This window comes from Plasmodium falciparum (genome assembly GCF_000002765.6).
Source record: "Plasmodium falciparum 3D7 genome assembly, chromosome: 12".
NCBI classification, from domain to species: Eukaryota; Apicomplexa; class Aconoidasida; order Haemosporida; family Plasmodiidae; genus Plasmodium; species Plasmodium falciparum.
Window position 1 is genome coordinate 1,272,501 of NC_037284.1, and position 18,072 is coordinate 1,290,572.

An 18,072-nucleotide genomic window follows, 5' to 3' on the forward strand; every position below is an offset into this window, starting at 1 on the left:
CATGAAATTTATAGAGACCCTTATAAATATATAATATATATATATATATATATATATATATATATATATATATTTATTTATATTTATGTTTATATTTATGCTTTTTTTTTATATATGTGTATACTATTTTACACTTTTACACTTCCCTTTTTAGAGTATCATGTGCCTGATTATAGTAAAGATTTAAATCTTATCACATTAAGTGAATATTTAAACAATTTAAGAAATGTAAAATTAGAAAAAAAAACTAATTTTTATTGTGAAGAAAGTGTGGATAGTGAGCTAGCCATTAATGAAACGATAACTAGCCAAAATAAAGAACGTGAAGAAAAAAAAATGTGTGCAAATCAGGAAAAAAATATAGTTGAAACAAGCAGTGAAAATATTTTGTCTAAGGATATTACAGAAGAACAGAAGGTATATATAAGTGAAGAAAATAGGAATGATAAAATAAATGAAGAAGATCAAGTACACATAAAAAGTGTAGAAAAAAAAGATAATGCTGCTGTTGTTGAGGCAAAAAATATGAACAATCTTGTAATTGAACAAAATATTGAGAAAGTCATTGTGGAAGAGAAAAAAAAACGGAAAAGAAAAGAAAAAATAAATATCGATGAAAATAAGCATATATTGATAAATATAAATGATTATAACATTCTTAGGCATGATGATCAATTATTTATTAGTTTAACAACAAATAAAAACAAGCCTCAAAAAGAAAAAACAATTATAGGCAAGGAAAATTTTTTCATAATAAATAATAATATTAGTAATGATGAAATGAATAAACAGGATAACAATAATGAGAACATAAATACTACAAGTACTAGTAATATTAATGATAATAATAGTACTAAGAGTAATAATAATAAAAGTAATTTTCATAATATTTATAATTCTGCAAGTAGTAATAATTATTATGAACATGTTAAAAATGTGAACGGGTCTTATAATAGTAATATTCATACAAACTCAAATAATAATAACCTTTTACAAAAAATAAACGCTGAACAATATATGATAATTGATAATAATAATAATAATAATTATTATAATGATGATGAAAATAAAAAGAAACATCCTATGAATATTTTATTAAACTTGAACAATAAGGAGAAAAAAAAACGATCACGAAACGAAGGAAGTAAAGAGACAAAAATGAATGTAAGCAAAAAAGTAAGAAATATGAAAAACAAAAATAATTTGGATATACATTTTTTATATGAAAAAACGAATGAAAATAATGTGGACAATCAAAATAAAAATGAACATTTGTATGAACAAAAATTAATTAATTATGAATCCATAATAGGGATAGATGATATCACAGAAAATAATGATTTAAAAGAACAGCATAACTCAATATCTTCAATTCCAAATTATAATATTATTAGTACAACCTCCAATACATGTGATATGCAAGAAGAGTTTTATAACAATATGAATATAAATATAAATAGGTGTTTATATAAACAAACCATCACGAACAAGAACAACAAGGACGACAATAATAATAATAATAATGATAATAATAATGATAATAATAATAATGATAATAATAATAATATAAATGTAGAGGAAACTAAAGAACAAGGTAATATGAAAAATTCATATAATACAAAAAATAATGAAGAAGACACAAATATTCTTAATAATATACATAATGATAATAAAATACAAAGAATACTACAGATACATGTAGATGATGACCTAAAAGATAATAAAAAGAATATTTCTGAAAAAAATGTGGAAGAATCCGTTTTGGCTTGTTCACAAAATAAAAGTGTTAAAATGGTTAATTATAAAGATAAAAATATGATCGATAAAAGTAGAAACAAAAGCGTTATTAAAAAAAAAGAAATTAACAATAAAAATATTCTAAAAAATATAACAAAGATAAATACATTAAATAGTAACACAAAAGGAAGAAAAAAAAAAGCAAATATAATTGAGACACAAAAAGATAATATTTTAAAAAAAAACTTAAAAAAAAATTATTCTTATAAAATTACTATTGATAAAGAAAAGAAAAAAATTATTAATTATAATAAAAGAAATAATAGAAGAAAGAATATTATAAAAACAACAAGTTCGATCAATAATTATTATAAAAATCAACATATAGATAATATTATTAATAAAAAAAAAAATATAAAGCTATACAAAAAGAAGAAAAACAAACAAACTAATATTATCCACAAAAAATGTTATAAAAAGGTAAATGAACATATATGCACTTCTTCAATTAAAGAAATTAAACAATTATGTAATTTATCTAATGAAAATATAATTCCACATAATGAAAATTTGTCCTGCACACGTTCATATAGATTATCAAGATATATAAAAACATAAAATATTACATTTGTTAAATAATATGTTATACATAAATTATAAATATATATATATAAACATAATATATTTGAAAATTCAAAATAAAAAAATAACAATTCATATATATATATAATATACATATATATATTTTTGTAAATCTACAAATATATATAATAAAATATATATAAATATATTTATATATATATATATATATATTCAATATATAAAAGAAAATATGCGAATTATAATGATTACATATTTTAATTTTTTTTTTTATTTTTTTTTTATTTTTTTTTCATTTTTTTTATTTTTTTTATTTTTCATTTATTTTTTTTTTTAAATTACACATTGAAAAAAAATATATTTTTTAAAGATTAGTAATTCAAAAAAAAATATATGTAAAATGTATATAAAATATATACCTTCATATTTCTCTTATATGCCATATATATTTAATAGCGTGAAAATTTTTAAATATTGTACTATTTATTTTTAGCATTTTCCTTAGAATTTATATATATATTATATATATATATATATATACATATAATATTATATGATAAATATATTATTTATTTATATAAATATATATTAAGAAATAATACTAAAAATTAAAATGAAATTATTTATAATTTTTACATATATATATATAAAATAATAAATTTATATATTATATATAATATATAACATTGTTTTGCATGTAAATATTCAATTTTTTTTTTTTTTTTTTTTTTTTTTTTTTTTTTTGTTTTTGTTTTTTTAAATTATATTTATATATTTAAAAAAAATTGTTAGTACAATTCAGATGATTTCTTCTTATATTAATTTATGAAATAATTATTACAATTGAGGAAAGGGATAAAGGAAAGAAATAAATATTTTAAAAAGATACTAAAATATAATTATATATATATATATATAAACATATATATAATAATAATAATATAATATATATATATATATATATAAAATAGTTCAATTTTTCATTCTTTTAAAAATTTTGTATTATATATATATTTAATATAAATACATGTATATATAAAATACAAAAAAGTCAAAAGTATATATATTTATTATATGAACAAAATAAATAAGGAAAAAAAAAGATTTATCTATAAAGTTATACATGTTTTTTACGAAATATATGTGTAAATCATTTTGAAAATCAACATATAATGAAAGTAAAACAAAAAAGAATTACATATAGAATAAGTCACAAATTATATTTTAATATTTATTGTTAAATCGTGTAATTTAAAAATATATAAATTATTTTGTTTTTAATATTTTTAAATATAATAATTAACGAACAGTTGCATATAACCAATGATAATAATTTGTTTTTAAAGTTTAGATAATAATAATAATAAAAAAAAAAAAAAAAAAAAAAAAAAAAACACACATTTTAAGAAAAAAAAAAAAATGTCTCCTTATGAATATTTGTTTAAATATATAATAATTGGTGATACAGGTAAATAATAAAAATAAATAAATAAATATATATATATATATATATATATATGCATAATGTGAAAGATATTATGATTGAATATATATATCCTTATATATAATAATAATATTTTTTTTATTTTCTTTTTAAAGGGGTTGGGAAAAGTTGTCTTTTATTACAATTTACAGATAAAAGATTTAGAGCAGATCATGATTTAACAATAGGTGTGGAATTTGGAGCACGATTAATTAATTTAGATAATAAACAAATAAAACTTCAAATATGGGACACGTATGCAAATAAATACATATTCATTATAAAAGAAAAAAAAAAAAAAAAAAAAAAAAAGAAGGAAAAGAATGTGCTCTTGTTATATTATTTTTATTAAATTCAAATTTAGTATGCATATAATATGATATGTAATATATATGATTTATTTATTTATTTATTTTTATTTTTTTATAGTGCTGGTCAAGAATCATTTAGATCTATAACAAGGTCATATTATCGTGGAGCAGCAGGAGCCTTATTAGTTTATGATATTACTCGGTATATAAATCATTATAAATTATAACATAATATATATAAATATAAATATATGTTCTATAGCTTATTTGAAGTGTATAATTAATATTATTCCTTTTTAATTTATATATATATATATATATATGTATTTTTTTTTTTATAGAAGAGAAACATTTAATCATTTGAATAGATGGTTAGATGAAGTCAGACAAAATTCAAATCCACATATGGCTATAATTTTAGTAGGAAATAAATGTGATTTAGAAAGAAGAGAAGTATCAGCAGAAGAAGGTGCACAATTTGCTAGACAAAATGGATTAATATTTTTGGAAACATCTGCAAAAACAGCCAAAAATGTTGAAGAAGTACGAAACTTTTTTATATTTATTTTAATTCTATTTCACAAATATTATTATATATATTATAAATACAATCATAACATTAATATTTTATTTTAATTCTTACCTTTTTTTTTAGGCATTTTTATATACTGCAAGAAAAATATATGATAATATCTTAGAAGACGTTTATGATCTAAGCAATGAAGTAATTATTATATATAGAAAAAAAATTGAGTACCTATTTATATATTATTACCAAATAAAATGTGTGGTATAAATATATATATATATATATATTATATATATATATATTTTTTTTTTTTTTTTTTTTTTTTTTTAGTCTTATGGTATTAAATATGGACCAAATAGTCAATACTCAAGAGTGAAATTAGGTAAAATGTGCATAACTTAGTATATAATAAATGTGTTGTATATTCTTACATTATAGAAAATTTAATATGTAATTTTATTTAAAATGTTTATATTATATATATATATATATATATATTTTTTTTTTTTTTTTTTTTTCTTCCCTAGATATACCTTCTATGCCAGAATCAAGATCAGGATTTAGCTGTTGTTAATAATTATATATATATTTTTTTAATTATTATTAGTGGCATGCTTTTTTACAGTATTTTCATATAATTATCTTTATAATTAAATATTTTTCATAAAACAATAAAAATGACATTGAAAAAAATTTTTAAAATTCTATTTTAATGAAATTTTTACATGATTTAAATTATTTATTGTTCTTGCTTTTTTTCTCTTTTTTAGTGTCTGTATAATAATTTGTTCATTTTTATATTACTATATAAAATTTTTTCTTATTTTTCATCTTCAAATTATTTAAATTTTATTTATTAAAATTTAAAAAAAGAAAAAAAAAAAAAAGTAAAATGAAAAAGTTATAAACAATAATATAAACTCTTTTTTTTTTTTTTTTAATCTTTTTTATATTCATAAATATAACTAAGAAATATAAAACTTTAAAAAGTAAAATAAGCAAAATGGTGTAACCTTTTTACTTTTAAGGAACTAAAGAAAAATAAAACATTCTTGGTGAAAAAAAAAAAAAAAATATTATATATATATATAGATTAATAATATATAGACATGATTCTTTTTGTAAGAATTAGTTATGTGAATTAAAAAAAAAAAAAAAAGGTGAAACAAAAACAAAGAAAAAAAAAAAAAAATGATGATATTATGTGTTTATTATACCAATCATTTTTTTAATAATTATATTATTATTATATGTTTTGTTTTCTCATTAATAATATTATTTATAATTTTCATTTTAATTTTATGATATTTCACTATTATCACAACTATCACTATTAAAACTGCATCTAAAATTATTTCCATACAAACCTATAATAAAGTTATCTTCCAATTCATTATCAGTAAATGTACTGCAGCTGTAATCATTGCTATCTTCGCTAGTGTAATTATAAGATGATGTATAATTTTCATTTAAATAATTTTCGTAATACATATTTTCTTTATTGGTTATTTCTGAATTATATATTTCATATATTCTTTTTTGTTTTAATTTCTTTCTTTTCCTTAATATATTTTTATTTTCCTTATCACTTTGATCTATTTGTTCCTTATCCTTTTCATAATAATTTTCAACCTGTTCATCATAACATTGTGATGACATATCAATATCTATGTTTACATAACTTTTTTTTTCAGGTTTTATGTGATCCTTTAAAAATTTATATTCGTCAGAATTTTTATAAGTACTTGCATCTACATAACCATTATATAGATAACAATTTTTTATAATCTCATTTGCTTCATCTTCGTCATATTCTAGTGTTTCAAAAGATAATATTTCATTTTCTAAACATGAACTACTATTTATTTCATCATTATTCTCATAATTCCTGCTATAATCACTTGAGTGTGTTGTACTATCATTTGATTTACACTTGAATGTTTTATTTTTCGAAACTGAAGAGTTCATATGATCATTCTGTAAATGAGTTCCATTATACAAAGTAATTATATAATGATCATTTGGTTTAGTTCTACATAAATCTTCTATAGATTTATATGTATTACTTTTTATTAATTTTTTATTCTTTTTTCTTTTCTGGTTATTCACATCTTCATAATTTGCTTCCTTCATTTGATTTTTTTTCTTTACTTTCCTTCTATTTTCAATTTTATTATTAAAGAAAATCTGATAAATATATAATTTTATATTACTAGCATTACAGTACTTATGATAAAAATTTGCAAATGCATTATATATATATTGAACATATAAATTAATAAAGTTTTTGATTGATTTCCTTAAAATTTTATTGAAGTAGTAGTTTCTATAAACAAAATTAAAAAGTAATTTGACATTTTTTTTTGTTCTTCTATATTTCACAAATATTTTTTTTAGACCTGTTCTCCCCATCGTTTTATATAAAGCCCTTGAATAGTTTTTCCATAGCATTTTTTTTATGTAATCTTATGAAATTTTAAAATTTTTCCCTTATTTTTTTTTATCATAATTATATAATATAATATATATTTTCTTTTCTTCAATAAAAATTTAAAACGTTACAAAATATTAATATTTATATAATCAACATATGCATAATATATTGATTAAATGCAACAAATTGGTTATTTAAAAGTAAGCATGTAATGATATCTTAATAAATAAAACTTTATAGAAACATGTATTATTATGTTTATTTTTTTTTTTTTTAAATAAAATAAAATTTAAAGTTTATATCTTTATATATATATATATTATATCATATGCATATTAAATCCATTATATGTTATAAAAATAAGAATTTTAAGACAAATTTTATTTTATAAAAAATATATATTCATTACTTTTATATATATATATATAATAATATTATATACATGTAATCATATATTTTTTATATTTTTATGTGGAAAATTTTGAAAACAGCTATGGAAAAAAAAAAAAAAAAAAAAAAAAAGCTAGTTATTTATAAGGTATAATTTTATAGATCCAAATAATAAAAAGAAAAAAAAAAAAAAAAAAAAGTATTCAATAAATGAAGGAAAATTAAAAATTTTAAGAATATAAAAAAATTTTAATTTTTATTTAGAATAATGAGAATGGTTTTTTAGTTTATAAAAAAAATGTGTAGTTATATAAGAATATAAAAATATATTTTTTTACATATTGTGTGCAAATAAAAAATAAAAAATATATATATATGTGTATAAATTTTATCATACATTATTTAAACCTTAAGAACAATGAAATGAATATTATATAGGATCTATAATATTAAAATATAAAATGAACACAATAAAATTTTACATTGTGGAAACCTTTTTGAAAAATAGGAACTTTATTATATATATATATGTTATATATTATTAGAAAAATATTGTTCTAACAATTTTTCCCTTATACTTTTTTTTAAGCTAGTTGATGATTTTAAAATATAATTTTTTTAATAATATCCTTATTACATCCATTACACATTTATATTCATAAGCACAATTTAATAAATTAATTTTTAAAATTTTTGGGAAAACTTAAGTATATATATATATATATATATATATATATTGTTCATGTTCTACATGCAATATCCATATTAAGAGAATTAATATGAAAAAAAAAAAAAAAAGTTCTATATAATAAAATGTTAATTTTTTTTTTTTTGGAAAAAATAAAATCATTATATTTTTATTAATTTTTTTAATATATACAAAAACTTTCCGTTCTAAAAATATGAAAACCTATATTATAATATTTGATAAAAAAATAATAAAATTGAAGTTCAAAATAAATTTATAAGTAAATTCAATAAAATAAACAAAAAATAAGTTCATTTTTAGTAATCTATAATTAATTTCACGGTATAAGATATATTTCAATGTTTTAAAAAATTGTATCAATTTTGTTATATCTATATAAATTTTTTAAGTTCAATTTTACACTTGTTCATTTGTATTTATTTTTATTTCATTTTATTTACTCTATATGAATGTAAAACGAAATATCAAACTTATTATTAGTTTCATTATAATTAACTTTATATGCATGTTAAAAATGTTATAAGTGAACCATGAATGATTATTGTGTACCAGATTATTGGATAAAGAGCAAGAATAAGATTACTATAAATTTTTGATAATTACACTTTTTAATATTTAAAAATGTAAAATAAGGATATCCTAATTTATCTCAATTGTTATAAACATCAGGTTTTATTTGTACCTTTTTAAAAGTTAAAAAGTTATATATTCTTTATTATTTAAATATAAAATTATAATGAAATAGAATGAAATTATCTTTAAATTACATTATAAAATCATAAAAAACAAAAAGTTCTTTTTTATATATTTTTAATATATCTTTTTATTTTTTAATTTTATTAATGATCTAGGTAAATAAAATAAAGCATCATACATGAACCATCAAAGCATTTCCATGGTGGTACTATACAAATAATAATTCTACATAAGAAAAAAACATTTTTAAATATATATACTATACGGTTATTCATTACTTGACTTATTTTGTAACATCAAATAAGTTATCATGAAAATTCTATATTATTCTTCCTAAGAAAATTCATAAAATTATGTATAAATATATATATTCATAATGTTTAAAAAAAAATATTTTGTGTGTTCATATGTTGTATACATATTTTAGATTAAATTCTATATAATATGTAATTGGGTATTACAAAAAGGTAATTTACACACTGCATATAGGAATAACAAAAAATTGAAAAAAAACGGACAATATAATAAAATAATACTTAAATGAAAATAGTAGAAATATTATTTTTTTTTTCATTTTTAAATGTATATAAATTTAAAGGCTACTTAAATATATTTAATGTATATAATTAAAATTTTATTATATATATTTCTGAACAATAAAATACTTAGTAAATTTTCTAAAATAACGTATTTTATAGGATTCATTTTTTTAAGTAATATAATGAAGATATCTTGAAGTTTATATAAAAAAGCAATAATAATAATTTACCGCATATTATGTTATAATTTTTTTTAATCTTTTTAAGCAATAATAATTTTTCTTATATGACCTTAATACATATAATATTAATTAAATCGTATACTTTAACTATAAAAAGACAAATATTATATTACTGAATTATATTATTTATATAGAAAACTAACTGTATTAATATTACTAATACATATATTGGTATATATTATATAAACGTTTTCAGTATTAGAAACATATACATATTAACTCTATAAATAATGAAGTGTAGGTAACATATAAACAATATTCTAATTATATGAATTTATTTCGATTCAAAATATACTTTTTCATATAATATTTCATTATTTATATATGTTTCATAAGAAAAAAGAAATAAATCTTAATAAATAATTTTTTTTGATAGATTTTCTAGGATAATATGAAATATTTCGTAAAAAAAATAATAATAAAAATGATATTTAAATATTTATATTAACTACAATATTAATATTTTATTATTTATAAATTATTTATTTAAAAATATATAAATATTAATTTATGGAATTTTTAAATTAATTTAAATTAATTGTTTATATTTAATTATATATTTAATAAAATATATTTTAAAATAATACACACAAAATGATTCTTAATTAAATATAAAATATTTATTTTATTTATAATGAAATAAATAATTTAATTTAAAATAAAATAAAATAAAAATAATAATATTTATTATTATATAATATATTTAATTAAATTAAATTTATTATTTAATTAATTTAAAATAAAATAAAAATAATAATATTTATTATTATATAATATATTTAATTAAATTAAATTTATTATTTAATTAATTAATTTAAAATAAAATAAAAATAATAATATTTATTATTATATAATATATTTAATTAAATTAAATTTATTATTTAATTAATTTAAAATAAATAATAATTAAATTAATATATATTATAATTAATTAAAAATAAAATAATATTCAATTATAAATTTATTAATAATTTTAAATAAATAATTAAAATAATAATAAATTAAATAATTTAATTAATATAAATAAACATTATAAATTAAAAAATAATTTAATAAATATATATATAATTATTAATAAATTTAAATACATATATTTTTAATAATAATTTCTTAATTTATTTTATTACATTATTATAATATATATTTTTTATTTAAAAAAATATAATTAAATAAATTAATTTAATAATTAAATATATTTAATAGTAATTAAATATTAAACAAATAATATAAATATTATATAATATTATTAATTAAATTAAAATAATAATTTATTTTATAATTATATATATATATTAATAATTAATTTAAAATATAAATTAAGAAAGATAATTTTATACTTTTATTTAATTAAATATATAGTAATAAATAATTTTATGTTATTTATTATAATAATATTTATTATTTTATTTTATTTATTTAATAAATAATTAATTTTATAAAATATATTTATTTTAAATTAAAATATAAACATATAATTAATTAATTAAATATATATATATTTTTTTTAATATAATAAATAATATATTTCACATTTTAATTAAAATAAAAATAACCATTTATTAATTAACTTAATTAATATATAAAATAAAATAATTTAATTGTGTAATTAAATTAAATATAAAACATTTATTAATAATTAATTATATATAATATTATATATTATCTTAAATTAATTAATTTTTTTAATTATTTTAATATAATAATTATTTATTAATATTAATTATGTATATTTTATTTAATTGTTTAATATTTATTATTATTTTATTTAATATATTATTAATTTAATTAATTATTATATTATATTTAATTATTATATTATTTATAATATATTATTAATTTAATTATTGTTTATTTATTATATTATATATTATTATTTAATTATTATTTTATTTATTATATTATATATTATTAATTTATATAATATAATTTAATTATATATATATTTAATTTATTTATATATTAATTTAATTATATATTTATTTAATTTAATTATATATTTTATTTATTAATTTATTTTATTTATTAATTTAATTTAATTATATATATATTTAATTTAATTATATATATATTTAATTTAATTATATATATATTTAATTTAATTGTATATATATTTAATTTATTTATATATTTATTTAATTTATTTATATATTTAATTATATATTTATTTTTATTTTTTATAACTATAAATTATTAATTTAATTATTAATTTTATTTTATTTACTAAATATATAATTAATTTATATATATTATTGTTTTAATTATTTAAATAATTCATTTTATTTAATTAATTTATATATTATTATTAATAATTCTTTAATTTATAATAATTAATTGTTTAATATATATTATTATATTTAATTATTTAAATATTGTTAATTAATTAATTTATTATATTATTATTTAATTAATTTATTATATTATTATTTAATTAATTTATATTAATATTTTATTATTTAATTTTAATTAAAATTTATTTATTATTATTTTATTTTATATTAATATTAGTATTATTTTTTTATTAATTTATATTTTAAATTTAATTATATTAATTTATTATATATTATTAATTAATTTATATTAATATTTTATTATTTATAAATTATAATATTTTTATTTATTTAATATTTAAATTGTATTAATATTTTTCTATTTATTATTTATATTAATATTCATATTTTATTAATTAATGTGTATTATGAATTTAATTATATTAATATTTAAATTTATTATTATTTTTATTTATTAAATAATTAACTTAATTATTTATTAATATATATATATTTAATTTTAATATATTTTAAATAAATTTTATAATGATTTAATTTGATATATTATATAATTATATATATATATTTTTATTTATTTTATAAATTAATAAATATATATTATATTAATATGTGATTATTATATTTATATATTTGTATAGTCTTATACATATATAATATATATTTGGGGGTATATATTTGGAATGTTTTTTATTATTATAATTTATTATTGTCTTTATCCTTTTTTAATGAAATAAATAAAATATCCCTTGAACGAATATATTTTTTTCTATTCTTATTTTTAAGTTAATTATTTTTTTTTAATTTGTTGTTACATATTTTGATATACTTATTCATTATAAATATATTATAAGCATATTAATTTATATATGTGTGGATAACAGAAATGTCATTTTATTTAATTTAAAATCCAAGTTAAATATATATAATTGTATAAATATTATGATTATGTGTTATGAATTCGTTTAGAATAAAAAAATTCAGTATATTGTAAAGAAAATGTAATATTTTTTAATATGAAATAAATGTACATAATACATAATAAAAGTTATATTATTATATATATTTCCTATTTTTACGAATATCATATCAACATTGTTTCATGTCTGATGTGTAAATTTAGATTACTTTTTATTGTACCAAAATATTAAACCCTAAAATATTATCCAAAAGAAAATTTTTATTTTAGGAAATATAAAAGTTCATTTTTTTTACTTTTTTTTTTATTTAACATAGTATAATTCACTTATAAAATTTTACTATAATTATATAATTTTCATTAAAATTTAAAAAGTACCTTATTTTCAATATTTTATAAAGAATAATGACTTTATATCTATATTTTTTAAGTGTTTAATTTTGTTTGAACAAAGATGAAAAAATAAATTATAATGTGTAGCTTATGAAAAGTTTAAGATACAATTTTTTACTATATATACATACAAGATAAATTAACATGTAAAGAGAAACATCATAAGAAAATTTTAGAAGAAAGAAACATGTAATATTTTAAATAGATGGAAAATTTTTGTTCACGTAAGGGAAGACAACGGAAGGAAATTATTACTTTCTATATACCATATAATAATTTTCATTTATAAATTTAATGCATTATTAGTATATTAGTAAAAAAGATTTAAATATATAACATACCCTATTAAAATATTAAATATAGGAACTTAAATACGATTATGTTGAATAAAACAAAATATTAATTTTCCAACACATACAATCTATAATTAAATTCTTTGAACCTCATAATGTTGAACTATTTTTTCCATACCAGCAGAAAAAGAACAAAATAAAATATACAATATTCTTAAGACAAATTTTTATTCATTTATTCTTGTGAAAGTGTGATAACAGTTTGATGTAATATTTTCTTTTATTTATTATATTATAAGAATTTTTTTTCATTATAATCCACATGAACTATTGTATATTAATAAATAAAGAAAAAAAATAAGAAAAAAAAAAAAATTCATATTAAATAACATTTATATTATAAAAATATTACATATATATAATATATAAGAAAATTACTATTGAAGTAATCTTGGATTTTTAGAACATGATAAAAAATGATCTCTCCATTTATCAATCTCAAAAGATTCAATACAAAGTGAACAGTAATAACAGGAGAGATATTCCGTTTTTTTTCCTTTGCATTCACTCATTACATGTGTATCTAATAAATTTTGTTTTACAATTTTATTACAATATTCACATGGAGTATACATATAACTATGTGAACATTCTGATATAAAGTGATCATGAATAACAACTAATTCAACAATTAGAAAGCAATTTGGACAAGCACAAAGCATTGGGCAATTTTTAATCCAATGTTTTTCTAAACCTATTTCAGTAAATGTTTCATCTGTCCTAAAACAATATTTACATGTAAAAGGAGGAACGTATGGTTCTTCATTTTCATCTAACTTTTTATAATCTTCCATTGATTCACTTTTATTTACAGTATTATCAATTTGTATAGTACTCTTTTCTTCATTTTTAATATTAATATTTTTATTTTCTTGATCATTTATTAAATCTTCACGTTTTTGGAAAGATCCTAAATTATTAAGACATGGTTTTTCATCTTCTTCCTTTTTCCCGTCATCTGCTTTTAGATGTTCACATTCTACGTCTTCTGCAATGTTTTTTTTGGAATTACTTTTTTCCTCAAGTGAATCTTTCGAATTTATATCAACCAATTTAATATCTTTTTCTATTTTGTTTAAAGATGTATAATTTTCTTTTTCCTTATTTTCTATAGTATTCTTAATAAGATCCTTAATTTGTTCACTTTTATCTATGTTGTTTTTTTCAGATGTTATAGAATCCTTAACTTTTAAAAGACTTTTATTGAGACAAGTATTTTCTTTTATAAATTCTTTATTATCTTTAAGAAAATTACTTTTTTGAAACATCAGTTCAATTTCTTCTTTTTTTTCATCATTAAAATTTTCTAACTCATCCGATTTTTTCTTTTCGTTTTCATTTATTCGTTTTATTATTAAACTTTTAGTTTCTGAAGAAACATTTAATAAAAATTCTTCAAATAATTCATCTCTATTTTCAACAATATTATACATATTAACAAAGAAGTCTAATGCTGTTTGTTTAATAGCTTCAACATTAACTTCCAGAAACATTAATATTATTTCCAATACTTTTTTTAAATTAATATCTTCTTTTACAGATGTATAATATTTATTTATCAAAGAATAGTAAAAACTCATTAAACTAACAATTATTTTTTCATTTACTTCTGATGTTGTATCATTTGAAAAAAAATAAAAAAGCATTGATAATATGATGGAAAAGACATTTTTAAAAGAGGTAAACTTATTATGCAACATCATCATTATAGTTTTTATTGAAATATCTACAATATCAAGATTAGAATCATCTAAACGTTTTAAAAGTGAAGAAATTATGAAATTAAGATATTTTACGTTTTTTTCGTTTGTACTATTTTCAACAAATGTATTGTTGTCCATTTTTAAAAAATAATGTTGAAACATAATTAACATTTTTTCTAATATAACAACACTTTTGACAAATATATAATAAGAATTATCTGATATTCCACTTTTGATTATTAAACATAAGGATTCTATATTATTGTACCAAACATTTTTTTTTTTTGTTTTTTCATGAAATTCAAATGGCTTATAAGCCATGTCATAACCCATTTCTCGTTGTTTATCATTATCGCTACCAATGAATATAAGAATATTGTTTAAGTCAATATCATTATCATCATTTGTATCAATATCTTGATCAACAATTCCACAAATTTTTTTTATATTTTTTATATTCTCATTAGACATTATTTTATTTATTTCTTTTTCATGCAATTCAAGTTCTTTATAATATAAAACTAACCATTCATAATACCATTTTTTTGAACTATTATGTATAACTTTTAATTCTTCTATGTTTTGTATTATAATTTTAATTTTAATTTCTTTTTCTTTTAATTTTTTAGCTTTTCCATAATTTTCTTCTTTAACATATTTGCTTTTTTTTCCCTTTAAAAAAGTTATAACATTTTTTAAAAATATGAATATATTTACAATTTTCTTTAGTTCATTTGCTTTATTGAATTCTTCCTTTACTACACATTCACCTTTTAATTTTTCAAAGCATTTTATTTTGTTTTCTAATTTTTCATATAACGTATTAATTTTGTTTTTATCACGTTTATAAGAATAGGATCTTCTATAATTTCCCCAGTTATGTGAATATACAGGATTCATTTCTGAGATATTATTATCACTAATATTGGAATCATATTTATTTAGTTCTTTTTTTTTTAATTTTTCGTTGTTGTTTATTAAATTATTATTATAATTTATATTTTTTTTATTAACTAAAGAGGTTAATTTATGAGATGTTGTTATAGTCTCAGAAAGCACATTTGAAGGGAATTCTTCAGGAATGATGTTGAGACAATATAATCCAATTTGAGAATATTTATTTAAGTAATTATGATATGGATTATAAAATTTTAATTTGATATAAGCACATTTTATAGTGCATGGTAAATAAACATATTTAAGTTCTCTAGCACAATAATTTGTTGAAAAATTGTCATTAAATCTAAAAAAACCAACTTTTGAATAATCTATATTATTATTTGATACAAAAATTTCAATTTTCTTGGTTATACAATATTCATGACACAAAAACTCTAAATATTTAATTTTGGCTGATTTTGTTTGTAAAACAATTTCTTGAGGGTATGTGCAATTCTGTTCGCTTAACCATGGATTAAAAATTTCATTACCTGTATTTTTTAATAAATTAATGACATCATGATGTTTGTCATTAGATGATATACTTAATATTTTATATTTTAATTTTAAATTTTCTTTGTCTTGTGATTCCATTTTATAAATTATAATTCTATTATCTGTTCTTTTTATATTTTTTTATTTAATATATATATATATATATATATATATATATATAGAATATTTACAAAAAAATGATATATATATTTTTTTTTTATTTAAAAGAAAACGATTTTAATTCACAATTTTATAATACAATATGATTTATTATAAGTAATATATAAGAAAAAATTTCAATACAAATTTAATCTATTTGTCTTTTTTTTTTCTTTATATTATAAAATTAATTATATAATATGTTTTTATATATATTAAATATTATAATAAAAATTAAAAAAAAAAAAAAAAAATATATATATATATATAAATTAACAGACTGTATTAATTTTTTTCTTTTTATTTTTGTAGAATTTTTAATGTGCATTATAAAATAAAATATTTCTTTATTCCATTTTTTTAATTAAATTTGTGTATTAATCTTAAAAATATATGTACTAAAAAAAAAAAAAATTAAAAATATATTTCAATAGTACCTATAACATCGCAATATAGAAAAATTTATATATTTACAAAATTGGAAAAAATTTTATATAATACATGTACAAAAGTTTAAATTTATTTCCTTAAACAAAAAGTTTTTTTTTTTTTTTTTTGAATTAAAAAGTAAATATAAAAATAAAAATTATTTATATTAATATGGAAAATTAAATATATTTTTTATTGGAAATGTGTGAAGAATAAAAAAAAAAAAAAAAAAAAAGTCATTTTTGAAATATAATATATAAAATATAATTTTATTCTTTTCAATATTAATAATTTTTAAGAACAAGTTTATATTATTATTATAAATAAAATTACGTTGTAATAGTATTATAATACTTGTGTAAGACAATATTAAAACAAAAAAAAATTATATTTTCAAAAGGAAAAATGAATTATTTTTTTATATATTAATACTTAAAATTTTTTTTTTTTTCTTATATATAATGTAAAATAATCATATAAAAAAAAAAAGAAAAAAAATTTCTATGAATTAATATATATAGATAAATATTTTTATTAAATCTTTACAATATCAAATAAAAGTTAATATATATATATATACATATATATGTTTATTTATATATAAAGTTAATTAAAAATTCCATAAACGAAAAAAATTCATGTGTAAGGAGAATTATATGTAAGCACAAAAAAAAATTTAGAAACATAATATAAATGAAATATTTTACATAAAAAAATAATTTAATAA

General features: G+C 15.1%; 4 protein-coding genes across 4 annotated transcripts in view; 2 read left to right on the top strand and 2 right to left on the bottom strand.

Annotated features, from left to right (window-relative positions):
- PF3D7_1231000 (conserved Plasmodium protein, unknown function) overlaps positions 1 to 2,355 on the top strand; it is a gene marked incomplete at both ends in the record, with an annotated part of 3,716 nt that extends 1,361 nt beyond the window's left edge. Inside the window, one exon of the mRNA XM_024473399.1 lies at positions 155 to 2,355. Coding sequence (XP_024329163.1) covers positions 155 to 2,355 — 2,201 coding nt within the window. The remainder of the gene's footprint in view (positions 1 to 154) is intronic.
- Positions 2,356 to 3,756: 1,401 nt separating this feature from the next.
- Positions 3,757 to 5,234, top strand: PF3D7_1231100 (ras-related protein Rab-2; the record flags this gene model as incomplete). The annotated part of the gene is made up of 7 exons (XM_001350670.1): positions 3,757 to 3,805; positions 3,937 to 4,075; positions 4,250 to 4,333; positions 4,473 to 4,674; positions 4,787 to 4,855; positions 4,991 to 5,042; positions 5,188 to 5,234. The coding sequence occupies 7 exons, from the start codon at positions 3,757 to 3,759 to the stop codon at positions 5,232 to 5,234; spliced, it is 642 nt and encodes a 213-aa protein (XP_001350706.1).
- A 725-nt stretch (positions 5,235 to 5,959) lies between these two features.
- On the bottom strand, positions 5,960 to 7,111 carry PF3D7_1231200 (conserved Plasmodium protein, unknown function; the record flags this gene model as incomplete). Its single annotated transcript, XM_001350671.1, has 1 exon — positions 5,960 to 7,111. The coding sequence occupies one exon, from the start codon at positions 7,109 to 7,111 to the stop codon at positions 5,960 to 5,962; it is 1,152 nt and encodes a 383-aa protein (XP_001350707.1).
- A 6,886-nt stretch (positions 7,112 to 13,997) lies between these two features.
- Positions 13,998 to 16,856, bottom strand: PF3D7_1231300 (conserved Plasmodium protein, unknown function; the record flags this gene model as incomplete). Its single annotated transcript, XM_001350672.1, has 1 exon — positions 13,998 to 16,856. The coding sequence occupies one exon, from the start codon at positions 16,854 to 16,856 to the stop codon at positions 13,998 to 14,000; it is 2,859 nt and encodes a 952-aa protein (XP_001350708.1).
- Positions 16,857 to 18,072: the final 1,216 nt, after the last annotated feature.